This window comes from Propithecus coquereli, unplaced genomic scaffold (assembly GCF_000956105.1).
Source record: "Propithecus coquereli isolate 6110/MARCELLA unplaced genomic scaffold, Pcoq_1.0 Scaffold20, whole genome shotgun sequence".
Classification (NCBI taxonomy): domain Eukaryota; kingdom Metazoa; phylum Chordata; class Mammalia; order Primates; family Indriidae; genus Propithecus; species Propithecus coquereli.
The window spans coordinates 11,987,182-12,005,028 of record NW_012144967.1 but is presented as its reverse complement, the minus strand read 5'-3'; the positions used below and the strand labels follow the sequence as shown (position 1 = coordinate 12,005,028).

Below are 17,847 nucleotides of genomic sequence, written 5' to 3'. Positions count from 1 at the left end.
TCTCCTCCCCCAAGGGGACAGCAGCCACACCAGGCACCACTTGGGTAGCGATCCGGTCCTCCACATCAGTGGGCGACGTGGGTGTGCCACCTTCCTCTTCTCCTGGAGAGGGCACTGCTGAAACACCTAAAGGGGATGTGGGTGGTGAGGGTCCCTCAATTGCCAGTGACCTGTCTAGGCTGGCCCTTCCTCAGGGGAGCTAGGGGACTGTGAGGGGAACCAGGCCTGTACGAGAGCCATGCTGGCCTACCCCCACCCCACCTCCCAGTTCAGAGGTGGCTCTTTGCTGTCTCAATTAATAAGAGCCTTTGCATCAACTATACAATATCGATAGGCACACACCATCAGCGGTTTAGTTCAGGCTGGTCTGGGGCATCTCTCCTGCAGAGTCTATCATACATGCCAGGCATTATACTAAAAGTTCTATGTATATAAAATCATCTTATCTCACAACAACTTTATGAGATAGATACTAATTATCCCATTTTACAGATGGGGAAACTGAGGCACAGAGTTACATGATTTATCCAGGGTCAGTGGCTTATAAGTGGCAGATCTAGTCTTTGAATTCAAGCATCTGGTACAAGACTCCATGCTCTCAGCCACTGCACGATGCTGCCTATATTGGGGACAGAGATTATGTTCCAAGGGCGTCAGGACCAAAAACAAGAGGGTGCTATTTAAACTCCATGAAGCCATCCTGGGACTTGGAGGGGTGCGAGCAGGACTCACAGACTGGGGTAACTGTTCTGGCTTTGGGGAAACCAGCAGTAGGCTTGGTCAGGAAGGAAGGTGAATTTCTCTGCAGGGTAATATACAAGGCTGAGCTGACCAAGGGTCAGGGTAGGTGGGTGGGGGTACACGGCTGGAGATTTCCTGGGAGGCTAGCCGGCTTAGCTTCCGCCGCCCAGAGCAGGGAGAGGGGTTCCGAGACAAGCGCCTCATCAAATCCTTTGGGAGAGAACGGGCCTCGTTGACGCTGTCGAAATGGGGCTGCACTTGGAATTGGGTTTCAGAAGGTGACCCTGGAAGTCTGGGAAACTTGGGGATACTCAGGGTTTTTGTTTTTCCTTAACTTTATTTAAAAATAATTATAGATTCACAGGAAGTTGCAAAGACTCTCAGTTTTGATGTATAGTACCTAAAATATGGCACGAGCTGTTATTACAATCTCCCTTCTGGTCAGTGCGCCCGGACCTTCCACGGACACTGTGAGAACTTGTCCAATCAGAGCCCAGCAATGCCTTGGCCCTGCTCTGGCCCCGCCCACCACATTGCTCCATGACATCCCTCTCAGAGATCTAACTGGGAGTGATGGGTGATACGGTAGCGTGTCCACAGCACGGGTCAATTAAAAACGTGAATTACCGGTGTTTAGTAAAGAACAACAGAATAATTTTACTAAACTCATCGCAAAAATATTTCCAAGCAGGAGAGAATTTGACAAGGGTGTACAAATGAAAGGGTGCATAAAATAAGGGTATATTATATACACACATAACGTATATAGAAATATATATAAAATAAAGCTAACATTTATTGAGCATTTACTATGTCCCCGGCACTATGCCAAATGCATCACACGCACTATTCCAGTTAGTCCCTACAGCACCTCTCTTTGAAGTAGGAACCGTTATGTCCCCATTCTCACACAGCTATTAAGTAGCAGCGCCATAATTCGAATTCAAGTCTGCCTGATTTTAGAGCCCAAGTTCTTTCTGACTTTTCTCTACTTGTCTATGGGGAACTTTAGAAGGATGATCTTGCCTTGGGATCAAAGCCTAAGGTCATGCTCACTCCAGAGCTGCCCCAGCCCCAGAGGGACTGACTTTTTCCTGTGTGCTTTGGTAGATGGGCATAGTGGGCGGGAGCCCCCCCAGGCAGAAGGGGCTTCCCAGGAGAGGTGACGTCACATACCTCGGAAGCAGAAGGCGTGGTGCCGGGACAGCGGGTCTGGGAGGCCTGTCTGGTTGGGGTAGAGGTAGACGGTTCTCACGCCCGGCTTGTCCCCGCCACAGGAAGGCCGGGGGGTGACGATGGGGTAGCGGAGGCTGCCGTCAGCCAGCCAGCCGGCATAGCACTTGTCCAGGCCGCGGCTCCAGGCGGCGTAGAGCTGGCCCGTGGAGGCCAGCGTGGCATTTTGGGACTCACAGAACTCCAGTGCTTCCTGGAAGGTGAACTGTTCCGGGCGGGTGGCAAAGAACACCTCCCCTGGGGACAGAGGCAGGTGGGGGTGACCCTCCACGCCCACGGCCAGAGCAGGGGCAGAGCTCCCCCGCCCGCCCCTCCTCACCGGGCTCCACGCCCGCCACGGCGCACACAGGTGAAGGCCCAGCCCAGCTCGCTTGCACCACCCGCCGCCTTGACTACTGCCCCTCAGGTCTCCCGGGACGCCGGGAAATGGAGTGACCACGTGCCTGAGTTGTACGGGCCTAGGGTTTCCGGGGCCCCAGGGCTTTCAGTGCTAAAAGGGCAAAGTCCCAGCTGGACTGGGACGAGTTGGCCACTCCGCAGGGAGGCAACTTCCCCTCCTTTCCCCCTTTCCGGGTTCTCTGTCACACTTAGGCACCCTGCCCTGGCCCAGAGAGCTGGTTCACCCAGGCACCCTCCGATCCCCTTGCACTTGTCACCGAGCGCTGTGATCATTGTGGACCTGCTCCCCATGCCCTGCGAACTCACTGAGGGCAGCGGGTGGGCCCCAACACTCAGCACTACAGCCATCGGGTGCCTGTCCGCTTCAGGCAGAAGGGCGTTGGCAGGTACCAAACACCCACTTGCGCCAGGCACTTTTCATATATATCTCATTTAACACTCAGAAAAGCCTCTCATGTGGGTATAATCAGCCGCATTTTACGGATGAGGAAATCGAAGCCACAGAGGTTAAGTGACTTGCCCAGAGTCCCGAAACCAATTGAGTGGCGATGCTGAAATCTTTCCAGAACACCAGCATGTCCAAAATTGGGTTCAGTGGAATAGTAATTTGGTGATTTCCATTGAAATTAAAAGAAATGAAATAAAACAAAATAAAGATCTGTGAGGAAATAAGCTTTGGCGATGCTGGATTAAACAGAGTTAAAGAGGTCTTTTACTGCAGGACTTTTCAGAGCCTTTGATTTGTTCACAGGCGTGGGGACTCTCCAAAAGGCAGACGGTATATATAACATTTATTTATAACAAATGGACTCATGTGCCCACAGAGCTTATTGTGAGAATGTGGCCCTTACCCTCCAGTTGGTCTATGTAGCAGTAGACGTCATAGGTCTCTGATGACGGGCGCACGCCGTAGGTCCTGACCCCCGGGCTGCTATCCTTGTCACCCACACATGGGGTCCGTGGGCTCACGATGGGGTATCTGCAAAGGAGGGAGGATAAGGGCCTATCCTGGGGGATGCAGGGCCCTGGGGTGAGGCTGAGGCCACTCAGGGACTTGGGCCGGGCGTGTCTCCGGTTGTCTGATAGATTAGAATCAGGAAGGAGCCCCTCCCGCAGCAAGTCCCCTGAGCAGCCGGGGGAAGGGTCTTGGGGCCTCTGGGGGGATCCCTGGCTTCAGAGAGCCCGCTGCATGGGAGGGCACAGGGTCGAGCTGGAGGGGACAAGGGGCTTGAGGAGGGGGCTTTGGAGCAGGGCTCCCTCTGTCTCTTGGGGGGAAATGACCAAGAACTTAACATCACCCAGAGCCCTGCACCAGCCTTTCAGGATATGCCTCAGTTCCAAGGAGAAGCCGGGGAGCAGCTGTGGGGCCATTAACTCATTAATTCATCCACAAGGTGTCGGGTGCCCTGTGCTGGGGCTGTGCCGGGCCGTGGCTCGTGAAGCTCGACCTCTCAGGGTTGGGTTCGGGCTGGGAGAGAAGCCCAGCTCGTGCCTCACCGGACGCTCTGGTCCCACAGCCAGCCGGCGTCACACTGCTCGTAGCCTGCTTCGTAGGCGGCCTGGAGCTGCTCCGGCGAGGCGATGGCCGCCCCGGTGCGCAGGCAGGCCTGCTGGGCCTCCTCGAAGGTCAGCGAGTAGCGGTTGGGTCCCGGGCGGTAATGGAACACGACCCCTGGTGGCGAGGAGACGGAGAGAAGCGGAGAGAAGTCAGGTGCCCACTGTGCCTGGTTCTCAAGGCTCCATGGGCATGGGGGCTCCTCCTCCTGTCTGACACACGGGGTTTATCTAAGCAATTCAGGCTGAAATCCCGCTTGGGGCAATGTGGGTGTGACGGTGGATGGCAGTGTCCACCCAGGGCCTTGTGGAGGCCACACCGGAATGTCCTTCTTGTCTATGGAAGAGTTTGGCAAACACCTGAGCTCCATGCTGTGTGACATCCCCAAACTCCCTGGACATCTGTGAAGCACCTGGAACACCGTTATCCTAGAACAGGGTTTGGAAGCGTTTTCCGGAAACGGCCAGATGGGAAATATTTTAGGCTTTGTGGGCTACGTGGTTTCTGTTACGGTCACTTCACTCGTGATTATCCTAAGTCAGCCACAGACGACACGGGTATGGCTTTGCTCCACTCAAACTGTATTTGTGGACATTGCAATTTGAATTTGATTAATATATCATTTTCACGTGTCACAAAATATTATTCTTTTTTTAATTTTTTACCCCCACCTACTTATGAATGTAAAAACCACTCTTAGTTCCCGGGCCACATAAGAACAGCGAAACTTGGCCCGCAGTTTGCCGGTCCTTGTGCTGGAAGGTCAGGGCCGTGAGAGGCCTCGGGGGTCGCCCAGTGCAGAGGTTTTCTAATGGTTCTATTTTGTGGAGGTGCCTGACGGGGCGAGAAGGGTCCCTGGACAGGAGGAGCCTCAGTTCTCCACTCTACTTCACTCAGATCCGTGTGGCACCTTTGTCTACTTGATCTACACACTGGCTCCCCCATACGACTTCATTTGAAATAGTCCTTTGCGGCAAGAGCGTGGACATGCCTGGTCTGGCCTGTCCACTTGGCTTCATAGGTGGGGAGAGCAAGGTCTGGGAGGACAGAAGCTTGTCCCAGGTGCCAGGTCAAGTTGGTGCAGCCAGGACAGCCCCTCACCCCAAGGCCAAGTTCTTTCCACTTGCCCCCGTTGCATCCCCCGAGGGGCAGGTACTCACCTGCCAAGCGTGGCTGCCCAGGGACCTCAGCTGCACCTGGGGCAATGGTCACCTGCACGACCAGGTCCTCGCTGGTGAAGGCCGTGACAGAGCCCAGGCCAGGTGTGGACTCCTCGGGAAAGCCCCAGGGCCTGGTGGCCTCTCCAGTCCTGTTCTCGGCCTCAGGGACGGTGGTGGCCCCTATGTCAGGGGCGAATGTGAAAGGCGCCTCGGGCTCCAGGACGGTGGGGGAGACGTCGAAGACAGGCTTCACGGTGAGGATCACGTTGCCGCGGGCTTCCCCTTCGGTGATGTTTTGGGGCAGTGGCAGCTCCACGTCAGGCCAGGTCACCGTCTGGATGGTGATCTCCTCCTCACCCCCCACCCCGAAGAAGTTTTCTGGGATGTCCGCAAAGTCTTCACCTGGGACGGGGGCAAAGACAAGCTTTAGCTGCTCAGCCCGGGACTGGCGCGAGGGGGATGAGGACTGGGCTGGAGAGGAATGTGGGATCCTCCTCCTGCCCCGCTGGGCCCGTGGCAGGACTCTGCACTCTCTGAGCTTTCTTTACAGGAGGCCCCACAGAAACCCCCAGTTTCAAGATTGCAAAAGAACGCAAGAGTCACCAGGGGGCAAGAGAGCGCCCCCTATGAGATCACTGCTTCTAAAATCGGTTTCCACCCTGACATCCTTCCGCTTAACACTAGCTGCCACTCGACCCATCTCATGAGCGTCCTGCCCACCGTCTGATGTTGTAACTCTCCAATGGGACAGTGTATCAGTTATAAAGAGAAACCGTAAAGTCTTGCAGGAGACGCAGTTCATAGAATTGATGGAAGCGACTTTGGAGACCTGCTTGGCTCACAGTCGCGGACAAATGAGGGTCTCGTGAGGGCGACACTACTTCCAAAAGAGTGGTTAGGATATCAAAAGGTTAAGAGAGGCTTTGGGGGAAAATCCTAAGTATTTTTGCAAAAATAACCCTCCTCACGTAAGATCGGGCTGCGGAAATGAAACATGGAATGAGCTGTCACTGTGTTGTCACCAATTCTGTCATAAAGTCAATGCAATTCCTCATGCATGTTATTCATTGTTTTTTTTCTCCAAGAATTAGCACTTCATTATAATTATAACCTAAATTGTATTAAATATAAGATAAAAAAATTATTTAAAAATTTTAGTCTAATTTTTCAAAATAAAGTCCCTGTCGAGCTTTCCGCTACTCTTTTCAGTAATTCTTTGACCCTCCTGTTAAGTGCAATCAATTTCAAAGGGCGGATAACAGCGCCCTCCTGTGGGCACCTGGCCTCATGTCAGGCAGTGCCGCCATCGCCCCACTGGACGGACGAGGAGAGTGAGGCTCAGGCCCTTCACTTTCCCAGGGTCGCACAGTAGCCGGTGGCGGAGCTGAGAAAACACAGACTCTGAAGCTCATGCTTTTAACCCTCTTCCGTGCGGATCCGGTGGGACAGGGCTGGACACGCTGCAGCCTCCGGAGTGTCTACCGCAGCTCTTCCCAGGAACCAGTGAAAATACGGGGTTCTGGTACCCAGTGGCCTCTTGAAGGAGAAAACCCAACCCTCCCTTTCCAAGAGCTTCTCTTCCTCCGGGCCCCCATTTCAGCGGTGCAAACCCCCCTCCTGGCTCCAGCCCAGGCCCCACCTGTGTAGCAGATGGCGTCGTAGCGGGACGAGGGGTCGGGGTAGCCCGTCTGGTTGGCGTGCAGGTAGACGGTCCTCACGCCCAGGAGGTTGCCCCCGCAGTTGGGCCGGGCCTTGGAGATGGGGTAGCGCACGCTGCGGTCGGCCAGCCAGCCGGCGCTGCACATGTCCATGCCGCCCTGCCAGGCCAGGTAGAGCTGGCCCGTGGTGGCCAGCCGGGCGCCCAGCCGCCGGCACTCGTTGGCTGCCTCCTGGAAGGTGAACTTCTCCGGGGACGTTGCGTAAAAGACCTCGCCTGTGAGGGACATGGCAGGCAGGGTGAGGGTCGCCCTCTGCCTCCCCTGCCCGCATCCCCGGGGAGATCCACGAGGATCTTTTTCTGCAAGGTCTTGAGAGTTCTCCAACTCGGTGTGGCCTCTAACTTCCCAAAGCCCCGGTCTCACATGTCCGTATCTCAGATCTCGCCCTTCATTTCCCACTTTCCATCTTTTTCTGGGCTTTTGGGCAGGACAACATCATTTTCCTAAAACAGAGGCACCAAGAAAGAAGCAGCCAAAATGCCAACGATGTTGGGCAGAGGGCAGAGCAAACAAAATCTGGGAGGCACAATCTTCGCTCAAAAGCCCCTTTGCCCGGCTGTGTGCTGGGCCAACTTCCCATCCTGGGGGGTTTGTCCCGGGAGTTAAGCATTGCCCAGCAGAGGCAAATCTTTTTTTAAAAAAATCCATATTCTTACAGGAAAAACAGGCATCAGACTTTGAACCGCTAGAGCAGTGTTTCCCAAACTGGGGTCTCTAAGCTCTGAAGAGTCTGTAAGGACATAATTTGGGACCTGTGAGCTTTAAAAGAATATTCCCAAAAATCTAACGAGGTTGTGCCAGGGGCAGGGATGGGGGCGGTGGGCATCTGCTCAGTGGCAGCTCTGACTGGCTGTTCTATTTGTCTTTGGTTAGCCACACATGGGAACACAAATACTTGCTACCAAATAGACAGGTTTGGCCCCTGGGGCGAGAATGAGGAAGGAGGCTACGGTGTCGCCTGTGTCTCTGAACGAGCCAGTGCGTCAGCTCTGCCCCCAGCCTGGAGGAGCTGAGAGCACTGTGCTTGCGGCTGGGCGTTGTTGGGGGGCACACACAAGTGGCAGAGTCGGAAATGTCCAAAGGGGTATACCGGTGCAGATGGGGGAAAGGGTGTCATCCATGTGGCTGGGAAACTCTGCGACCAAAATTAGTGCCCTTTACAAAACAGAGCAAAGGTCCAGGTTCCTCCCCACCACCCCTAATTCTCTCCAGAACTAGCCCATGGGGCAGGCCTGGAATACGGCAGGGGGCTGGCAACAGGGACAGTGGGCGGGGGCTGGGCAGCCGGCTGTCCTGGGAACTATGTTCCTGTTGTTCCCCTCCCTGGCAGGGTGATGAGGCGGGTGCAGTGGACCTGAGGATGGGGATGAGCCGGCGTGAGCAGCCAGGGTCCTGGCTGGGAGGGTCAGTCCCAGGTGAAAGACTTCCGGGACACATGCCCTTGGGCCCAGTGGTGACACAGGCAGTTTGCAGATGTTGGGGCCACCGAGCCCCTCTCCAAAGTGGAGACAGAGGGGTCCAGACCTGTGGGCTCCTGCCTCCTGCCTTCATGGCAGGGGAGGATCGAGTGTGTCAGGCCCTGAGCTAGCACCCAGCCCAGAGGAGGCCTGCGTGATCCCACGTGTCAGTGGGGTGACGTGGAGGGGAAGGGGGCCGTTGGGATGGGAGCAGGGTGCCTCTTGGGGGGTAGGGCGGCCTCACCCTCCATCTCCTCTGCGAAGCAGTACACATCGTAGGTCTCATTGGTGTCTCGGACGCCGTAGGTCCTCACGCCAGGAAACTCATCCTTGTCTCCGTAGCAGCCTTCCCGGGGAGTGTGGATGGGGTACCTGCCACGAGCCCAAAGTGGAGGCGTGACTGTCAGGGCAGAGGGAAGCCCGTGACCTGTGTCCTTGAATCCTCTTCCCTCATAGGAGGGAACAGTGCCTTAATATTGCATTTGACCACGTCTGCGCTGCATATGTGGACTGGCTGTTTTCAATTATTAGTGATTAAAGGCAGCCCTGCTACTGAATAGTTAGTGGTACCAAATACCTTCTATCGGGGGCCATAAGGGCATAATTTGGGACCTGTGAGCTTTAAAGTTTTTCTATAAAAGGCCCGATAGTATAAATATTTTGGGTTTTGCAGGCCATAGGGTCTCTGTGACAAACTCACAACTGCCATTGTAGCATGAAGCAACCACAGACAATATTTAAACAAATGGGCATAGCCGTGTTTCAATAAAACTTTATTTACAGTAACAAGGAGTGGAGTAGACTTGGCCTGTGGGCCATAGTTTGTTATCCCCTGCTCTAGGTCACTTGTTAGCTCCTGCTTTATGTCATTTGAGTCTCAAATCAACCTAACGAGGCAGGTGTTATAATGAATCTATTTTACACTTACAGAAACTGGGGCTCAGAGATGTTAAACAATTTGTCTAAGGTTACACAGCTTCCAAGTTCCAGAGCTGGCATTTGGATCCAGCTCTTTCTAAGGCCAAGCTGTGGGCTTCTGTACTGTGCTAGACTGTTGTCTCATCTTGTTTTGTTTGCTTGTTTTTTTAATGGTTGGTGTTGTTTGTGTCCTAAGATCTCATTGCCTACCCCACCATTGCAAAGACATTTTCTTTTGTTTTCTTCCTGAGGCTCTGTGGTTCTGGCCTTTACTGTCAGAACTACGATGCCGCTGGAGTGAACCGTGTCATCTTGTCGTCACAGGCTCACTCACGGTGCACTGAGATCCTTCAGGGACAGGGTCTATCTGGACCGCTCTGCAACCCATTCCCTAGCGGCTGCACTCAGGAAAAGACGTAGCAAGAAGTTTAATTTGCCTGTTGCCTCATTAAAAACAAAAAGGATGCAAGGTGGTTTACAATAATGCAGAAAACACCAAGGTTTTTCTAAAAAAAAAAAAAAAAAAGGAAGACCAGTAAGTGAAACAACTGTGGCAAAGAAAAAAATGGGCAGGAAAAATAATGACGTGCAGGGCGTGGGTGCTAGCAGCCACTCACTCTATTGCAAGGAGAATAACAAGGATTTGGGGTGGGTCATCGAGTGTCCGTGTTGCCCAAGGCATGACCCGGCCCCAACCTAGGCTGGCCACAGTGTCACGCTGGCACCAACTCAGTGCTGGTCAACATCCCACCCCACCACCCGCCCCACTCCCCTGTGGCCTCTGACCCCTGGTCTGATGCCCTACTCCGCTGGCAGGCTCGGGGCTCACCTGACAGTCTGGTCGGCCAGCCAGCCAGCGTCACACTGGTGGAAGCCGTCCTCGTAGGCGGCCTGCAGCTGCTCGGGCGTGGCGATGATGGCACTGTTCTGCAGGCAGGCCCGCTGCGCCCTGTCGAAGTCGAGGGTGTAGCGTGTGGAGATGGCTCTGTAATGGAACACGATACCTGCAAGACACGTGCACACGCGTGGGCGGGAGAGCTGGTCAGGTATGGTCTCTGATCACTGAGGCCCTTGCAGAATTCCGGCTATTGCTGCAAAGTCCAAGGGACCTTAGGAACTATCCGGTCCAGGCTGATACACGGATGCCCTCTCCACATTTGCATGTGGTCCTTCTGACTTTGCTGGAACACCCAGTGACAGGGAACTCACTACCTCACAAGGCGCTTCTTTTTGAATACTTACGATATGAAATCTGCCTTTGCTTTGGGGAAAGAGGCACCCAGAGTCCCCCTGCACCCTCAGGCCAGGGGCATCCTAGTGGGAGTCCTGTTTAAGGTACACCCAGGGTGGACCTGCTCTGACAGCGCCTCCCGCTGTACCTCCCCCTGGGAAAGTCTGGTGCTGACCCAAGCTCTGAAGCTAACCGAGGACCCAGCCATTCTCCCTGGGTGAGAGAAAGGACACTGGGGAGTCTTCAGCCCTCTCTTTGGCTTCTGAAACTGAGATTGAGGGCTGGAGGAAGAGGAGGGACAAGACACCTGGATGAAGCATCAGGAGACTGCTCTGGCTCATTTCCAGGGTAACCTTAGGCAAGTCACTTCACCTCAGTTTGCTTGTCTGTAAAATGGGCATGATTATAAGGCCCATGACTCACAGGGTTGGTGTGAAGCACAAACTGTCATTTACCTGTGACTGTAGCCAGAAAGTATTTAATCCCCCCCAAAAGTCCAGAGAGAAGCCTATTACCAGCTCCAGGTCATGGAGCAGCAACTGAAGTTAAGTACCTCGACTGAGGTGCAAACTGGTGCACGGAGGAGCCGGTCTGACAGCCAGCCCTGCCCGGACCCACACGGATGAGGACATTTTGGTTCTTTCTGTGGGTGAGGCAGCATCCCTGTCGGGGGCCCTCACCTTTCACCACAACCTCCAGGGTGGCCTCGCTGTCCTCGATGCCGTGCATCACCTCGCAGCGGTAGATCCCAGAATCATTGGAGCGCAGGCTCTGGATTTCCAAGGTGGCGTCGCTGGGGATGGCTGGGTAGTTGGGCAATGAGACCTTGTCTTGGTAGGCGCTGTTGACCCGCACGCGCCCTTCGGTGGCCACCAGCAGAACCACCTCCTTCTCCTTGGAAACGCGGCTCCACTTGATTCTCGGGGTCAGAGGGGCGGTGGAGGGGGCGGTGGTCACAGGGTGCATGGGGTCGATGAAATAGCAGGGGATGGTGAGGGACGTCCCCAGGAGGACCTTCATCGGGGACGGCTGGGGGATGCTCACACTCAGCGAGTTGTCATGGTCTGCGCGGGAGGGGCATGGAAGACAGACCTGTTAGTGCCCAGAGAGGACCACCCAGCCTCCCCATCAGCCCTTCTGGAAACGCACTCTTCTGAGAGGACAAAATCCAACCAGCGTGTCTGTGTCTACGATGGGGGTGCTCCTGCGTCATACGGGAATTCCCGGGAAGCCTTGCCACACCCTTTCCGGAGCAGCGCTCCTCAAGATCCCTGGCCTCTGCGCCCCGAGGCAGAAACTGTGAAGCCAGGAAAGGGTTCCAGACGAGGGGAGCGGAAACGTCAGAGTCAAGATCACCCCTCTGTTTCTCAAACGGGGGTACCCCAGGGGAGGCCACACCATGGGATAAGCAGGACTCATCTTCCTCAAGCGACAGCTTTACTCAAAGATTTGGGGAAAAAATTATTTTGAGGTAGAAAAAAAATGATTGTGGGTATAATCCACACAACTTTAAAGCTAAGACACAAAGCTTCCAAGATGTGTCCGTTGGGTGAGGTCTGCTTTGGGTGCTAGCCCGACCTCGCAGGGGGACAAGTCATTTTCTCCTGCGGATGGGAGTCCAGGGGCTCCGGCAGGGGAGCATCGGGGAGGATCAGACATTTCATTCTGCAAGGAGTTGCGGGGGTAGGGGATGGCATAGACCAGACTCCACGAAAACCAAGGAGAGCGTCGGCAGGGAAGGTGTGTTGACCAAATCCTGTTGGAAGTAAAAGATCTGCCGGGAACGGGAAAGAAACAGCTTCCCCAAAAAACAGCACCTTTCATGGTGGGTCATAAATTCATGAAACTTTCTCCCAGGAGAGCCTACAGGTTGAAGTAAAAATGTTTCAGATATTTGTGGGTGGCGGACGCGTAACAGGGCAAAGGCGGGGGGGCCAGGAATGTCTGGAGCCCAGGCCACACCTTTGATGTCCTGGACAGCCCCCGCCCCTTCCGCAGACGTCTCCCTTGGCCCTGGCACCCGCGGACGCAGCTCGGTTGTAGTGGTGGGGCTCTCGGGGGGGAGCTGCAAGTGCCTGTGGTGCCCAGCTCGGCGGTTTGTAAAGCCCTCAGCCAACCCCACTGAACTGGCTCCCTGTGTGGGCAAACCACCCCGGGTGCAGCCGGGGTGGCATCTGTGGGTCCCCGAGCGCCAGTACCACTGGAGGCCCATGTACTGTGTATCTACATACACAAAAGTTGTAAATCAGCCAACAGATTGTTAAATGCTATGTTCTATCTTCCTGTTTGACAATGATACCTTTCAAAATGACCTGAATAAACAGGTTTGAATTTAGAATCCTCAGATTCCTTAGAGTTTTGCATTGGGATTTGGTGGCTGGGAGGGGACAGGAGGACCAGGGGCCCCTTCTTCCCCCCACTCACTCTGTACCATAAGAGGGTTGCATGCACACGCTGTGCTTGTCTCAGCCCTCACATCCCATGGAAACAGCCACTCCTCACCTCTCCCTCGGGCCTAGGGGTGGCTTCCCAGCAGTGTGGTCCCCCAATAGGAGGATGGACCCATGCAGGCCTGGCCCACTTGGACAGGGGGCTCCAGGCATCCTGGGTACCCAGAGTGTGCTCTAAAGGGGGAGCACAGGTACGGGTGGGCCCGTCCCATTGGTCCCACAGACCTTTCTCCCTTTGGGGAGGGTTGAGGCTGGGGAAAGGCCATAGGTGGGGGGGTCCCTAAAGAACATGGCCCAGAGCAGGGGCCTTGTTGTCTGGATCTAAGGGAGATACATTCCATGCTGGGGCCAAGCCCATCCTGGGGTCAGTGGGAGGTCTGTTCATTTGGTTCAGAGCTTGATTAGCAGAAATATACTCAGTGTCTGCCACATGCAAGGGACCAGGCTGGGGGCTTCCTGAGGATGATTTTTCAGGAAAGGCAAAGTCCTCTCTGATTCATCGGGGCTTCTCTCCGTTTCTCAGACTGTCTTCTCTTTGATGCTCCAGCCGATCTGCCCTTGGCAGCTTTTCTCTTTTGGCTTGTCTCTGTCCTGTCCCTACCCCAAGTTCAGTGTGCGGCAGTCCTAGGTGAGATCCGCGGAGCAGAGAGAAGGATACTGAGAAGGATGACACCTGCCTACAGCCCTCCCCGCCAGCCGTCGGGGCGCAAGGGCAGCCAGGAGCAGTGTTACCTGCGCAAGGCTCCTGGACGTGTGTGCACAGGTGGGTGCCCTCTCATCGCAGTTACACTTGCATCAGTAGGGGAGGAGCAGGGCCAGGAAAAGGCCAGGAAAGGGGACATTATATCCCTGGGACTAGCAGCACCAGGTTCAGTACCCAGCACCCAGAACCCAGGACTCATACCTACCGAATAAATGAGACATGCATGGGAATGTCCTCACCTGAAACTTCCACTGAGGTGGCTGCAGTGATGACCCTCAGAGTCACGAAAATGAAGAGTAAAGTGGTCATAGTTCACCTGGAAGAGGGCAGGCAGAGACATTATTTGGATGGTGAAGGCATGGTGAGGTTGAGGAGGGTCATGTGACATACGGCGCAAGGTGGGAACTCCACGCCCGAGGCTCTGAAATCACATCCAGACAAGGGTGCTGCATGTGGTTTGTGAGATATTGTCTCCAAGAATCCTTTCCTCACAAAACCTTCACAGATTTCTCAGTTTAATTCCAAGGGTTAATTTTATGTGTGAATTTTATACATCAACTTGATTGGGCCCCAGGGTGCCCAGACATTTGGCCAAACTGTTCTGTGTGTCTGTGAGGGCGTTGGTGTTTTTGGGTGAGATTAGCCCCTGAATGGGTAGACGGAGTAAAGCTGAGCCCCTCCCTAGCGTGGGTGGCCCCATCCAATCAGCCGAAGGTTGGAATAGCACAAAAGCCTAGCCCTTCCCCGAGTGAGAGAGAACACTTCCTGCCTGGCATTCTTCCAAGATAGGACACTGCTTGCTCTTCCATTCAGACTCGAACTGAACCATCAGCTCTTCCTGAGTCTTGAGTCTGGATTGGTCTTTGAACTGAAACTACCTCATTGGTTTTCCGGGTCTCTAGCCTTTGATCTTGGAGTAGGACCAGACCATCAGCTCTCCAGCTTACCAGTTCACCCTGCTGATCTCGGCACTTGCCAGCCTCCACAATTGTATGAGCCAACTCCTTACAATAAATCTCTTCCTCTCTCTTACGTGGATGTGTGTGTTTCCTACTGGTCTGTTTCTCTGGAGTACCCTGACTAAACAACCCTCTAGGCATGACAAGAAGTGACAGTTACTCAATCTCATTAATTAAATCCGGACCTGCCACCAACTTCAAATGCAGGGATCTTGTGTGATTTAGAACGAGCCATGCTCTAGGGTTTCATGCAAAGATTCAGGGGCCTGGTTCAAGTCAAGGAAAGGACGCCTACCACGCGCAGAGCTCTTGAAGAGGCTGTGGAATGAACAGATGAATAATTTAGGAGAGAAATGAGGGCCTAGGATCACGGTGGCCCGTCTGCTGTGCCAAACAATGACTTCATGGGAATTAGAAAGACAAGCCTTCCTTACTGTCATCTGCTGGAAAGCTGTCATGAGAGGTCTACAGAGGTGTGACACCCACAACATGAAAGGCATCCCCTGCACAACTGGGGCCCTGACTCCAGCTGGGCTGGCGCTGGTGGACCCAAGAGGAACCCACTGAATTCAGAAGAGATCAACCAGAGCAGCTCTCCACCTCGGCTGCACGTCGAAATCACCTGGGCTTCGGCCTGGACCGCCCCATGGGGTTCTAAGGAGTAGCGAAGACAGAGTACTGCTGGCCTAGAGGGTGTCACGTTACAGACATGTCCTGTGACTTGCACTCCACGACACATGCCCGGTGACGTTCCTCGAGTTGTTCTGCCGGATGGACCTGCATCGGCACCTACCCAGCCCTCCTCCCCAGCTGTGAGCATCGCAGGGATGGCGGACCTGGGGCTCAGAGGCTGAGGTGGCGCCGCTGGCATTCCCAGAGCTCAGCGCTGTCGGAGTCTGACGGCCCAGCAGGTGTCGCTGTTGGCTCAGTCTCCACTGGCTGGGGCTGGGTGGATGTAGGGATCAAGGAAGCACCCCAGGAGCCCAGGGGCCCAGGAGGGGCGCTGTCGGAGGGGCGGGGCACTGCTGTTTCCATCCAGGAACGCCTAGGGGAGGGCCCAGGACTCTGGGTGACCATTCCCTGCCTGTTGTTTGAGTGTGACATTTTTCTACCACCTGTCCTTCACTCCTGCCTCATACATTGGTCACCCAGGAAATGAAAGGGCTGTCTGTGTGGGCGCTGCTGGGGGTACAGAGAGGGATGCGTGAGGCACGTCCCCCTGGCGCTGGAGGAAGTCTGGAAAATCCCACAGTTCTGAGAAGTACCCCCTTGTTTCTCCTTGGGGATTTTTCTACTTAGATGCTGCCTTTAAGAAAAAAAAGTCTCAGGCTCCTGGTTCGGGCGGGCACCGTGAGGGCTGCTGAGCCGTGAAGCTGTCATTCGAGCCCAGCGTGACCAGTCACGGCCTGGAAACAGCTCCCCGGAGGGTGGCGGGTAAGGTGTCCTCTCCATGCCAGGGAGGGGTCGAGACTGGCAGGCTCCTCTCTTCCCAGGGCCGTAGGGACCCGTGTTCAGACACAAGGCCCGCCTGTTCTTTGCTCAGAACACCCTTCATGGGAAGTTGTGTGTGTGTTTTCGGACTTGTGTTTCTTCCCTCGCTGTCTGAACAAGCCGGACTTTGTCCGGGACGCAGGAGTTCTCTGTGGGCTTGGCCTGCGCCGTGTTTCTCCCTGGCCTGGACCAGGAGACGGGAAGGCATGAAAGGGGGTGGGGGGTGGGGAAGGGCTGGAGTGGGCAGAGAAACTAATTTTATTTCTTCTTCTTTTTTTAAAGACAAACTTTGGGATAGAAATATCGCAATAAATATGCTCTTGTGTTTGTGTGTGTTTTCTCAGCTGTAAAGAAAATAGAGAGAAATTCCATTCTGTCCGGGTTCCAAGTGTCTCCGGGACTCACTGAGTCCTTTATGCGAGGAGACTGGTTTTGCCAGCCCAAGTCCCGGCACAGCCCTGTCAACAGGGAGGCCTTTCTCCATGGGAAGCAAAATCGGGAGGTGACAAGGGGACCGCCTAGCTGGGTGGGGGAGGGGGACGGGGACGGGGGGCTGCACTGAAGGGGAAGAGGAGTTTGGGAAGCAGGAAGTGGATGTGAGTGGAGGCCGGGTGAGAGCCACGTGTGTTGGGTTGATCATCAAGGAATTGCTTTCTCGGAAAGAGTCATTAGGAGATTTGATCGGAGAAAGGAAGCCTGCCGGTGCTTTTAACCTCAGCCGGGCCCGTGTGTGTGTGTGTGTGTGTGTGTATGTGTGTGTGTGTGTGCTTGCTTGTGTGTGTGTGCATATGTGCCCTATGGTTGGAGACAGGAAGACCCTTTGCCTTCTTGTCAGCTAGATTCCATCCCACGATGTCTACCTGCCAGGGCTTTGGCCTTGATTCTATCAAATTATGGGATTGAACAGGCAGCTCACCCACCAGACCTGACTTCCTCTTCCAGCAACACCTACAGTGGAGACCCTGAGACCTGGGTCCTGGCTGGCCACCTACTGCTTAGTAACACAGGACCCGCTCCATGGCTGTTTCAAGGACTGAGAGAGGATAGGACAGTTTCGTCCCTCCTCCAGGCCAGGCCCTGTGTCTTTGGCTCTGGGCCCAGCACAGGGGCTGGCGCTCAGCGGGCGTCCATTGGCGGCGCAGCTTCCTCCCCCTCCCTGCTTATCCAGCCTCAATGGGGATTGGAAGAGAGTTTAGCGGTTACAGGGAGGCTTCCTGTCCCGCCATGAGGGTTGAACTAGATGACTGTCCATAACGAATAAAACTGCTTTTGTTTGAAAAACAACATCACCACACTACCAAACATTTGGAAAATAGGAAAACGGAGGAAAAAATCACCAACATTCACAACCCTGATCCAGTCATTGCTGGTGTTTTGATAGTCTTCTTTCTAGTCGTTTTCCTCAGGCATCCACTTGTGTGTTTTGTAAGTGTGACCTTTTTGCATCCTCTTTGCCTTTTCCCTATAACACGATGGGCCAAGTGACATTTTTTGTTCCTTCAGGACTGATGATCACGATGCTTTACAGTCATGGCCTCCCTGCCAGGGAGCCCCGGCAGGTGGTCCTCAGCCTCTGATGAATGGCAGGTGCTCATTCCTTTTCCAGGTGGTCCACTCCATGGCTGGGCAGCTCTAATTGTCCTCAAGAGCTTGCAAGATGGGGCCAAATGGCCCACCACCATCACAATTTCCATCCATCAGCACCACCAGCAGGGGCCGCACGAAACTTGTCCTCTTCTCTTTCAGGGACCTCACGACAGACCTTCAGGGGTCCAATCTGCTCTCCTGCCTGCTGCTCTTCCATGAAGATATTCCTGGTCCCCTCAACCAAC

The 17,847-nt window shown here is 54.5% G+C and overlaps 1 protein-coding gene across 1 annotated transcript in view; it reads right to left on the bottom strand.

Annotated features, from left to right (window-relative positions):
* Positions 1–17,847, bottom strand: part of ACAN (aggrecan) — a 63,941-nt gene that overhangs the window by 21,902 nt on the left and 24,192 nt on the right. Inside the window, exons 2-11 of the mRNA XM_012643679.1 lie at positions 13,805–13,881; positions 11,093–11,476; positions 10,011–10,185; positions 8,508–8,635; positions 6,728–7,021; positions 5,089–5,490; positions 3,871–4,045; positions 3,225–3,352; positions 1,918–2,211; positions 7–126 (exon numbers count right to left, since the gene is read on the bottom strand). Of these exons, the coding sequence (XP_012499133.1) occupies positions 7–126; positions 1,918–2,211; positions 3,225–3,352; positions 3,871–4,045; positions 5,089–5,490; positions 6,728–7,021; positions 8,508–8,635; positions 10,011–10,185; positions 11,093–11,476; positions 13,805–13,874 (2,170 nt within the window). The 5' untranslated portion in view covers positions 13,875–13,881. The remainder of the gene's footprint in view (positions 1–6; positions 127–1,917; positions 2,212–3,224; positions 3,353–3,870; positions 4,046–5,088; positions 5,491–6,727; positions 7,022–8,507; positions 8,636–10,010; positions 10,186–11,092; positions 11,477–13,804; positions 13,882–17,847) is intronic.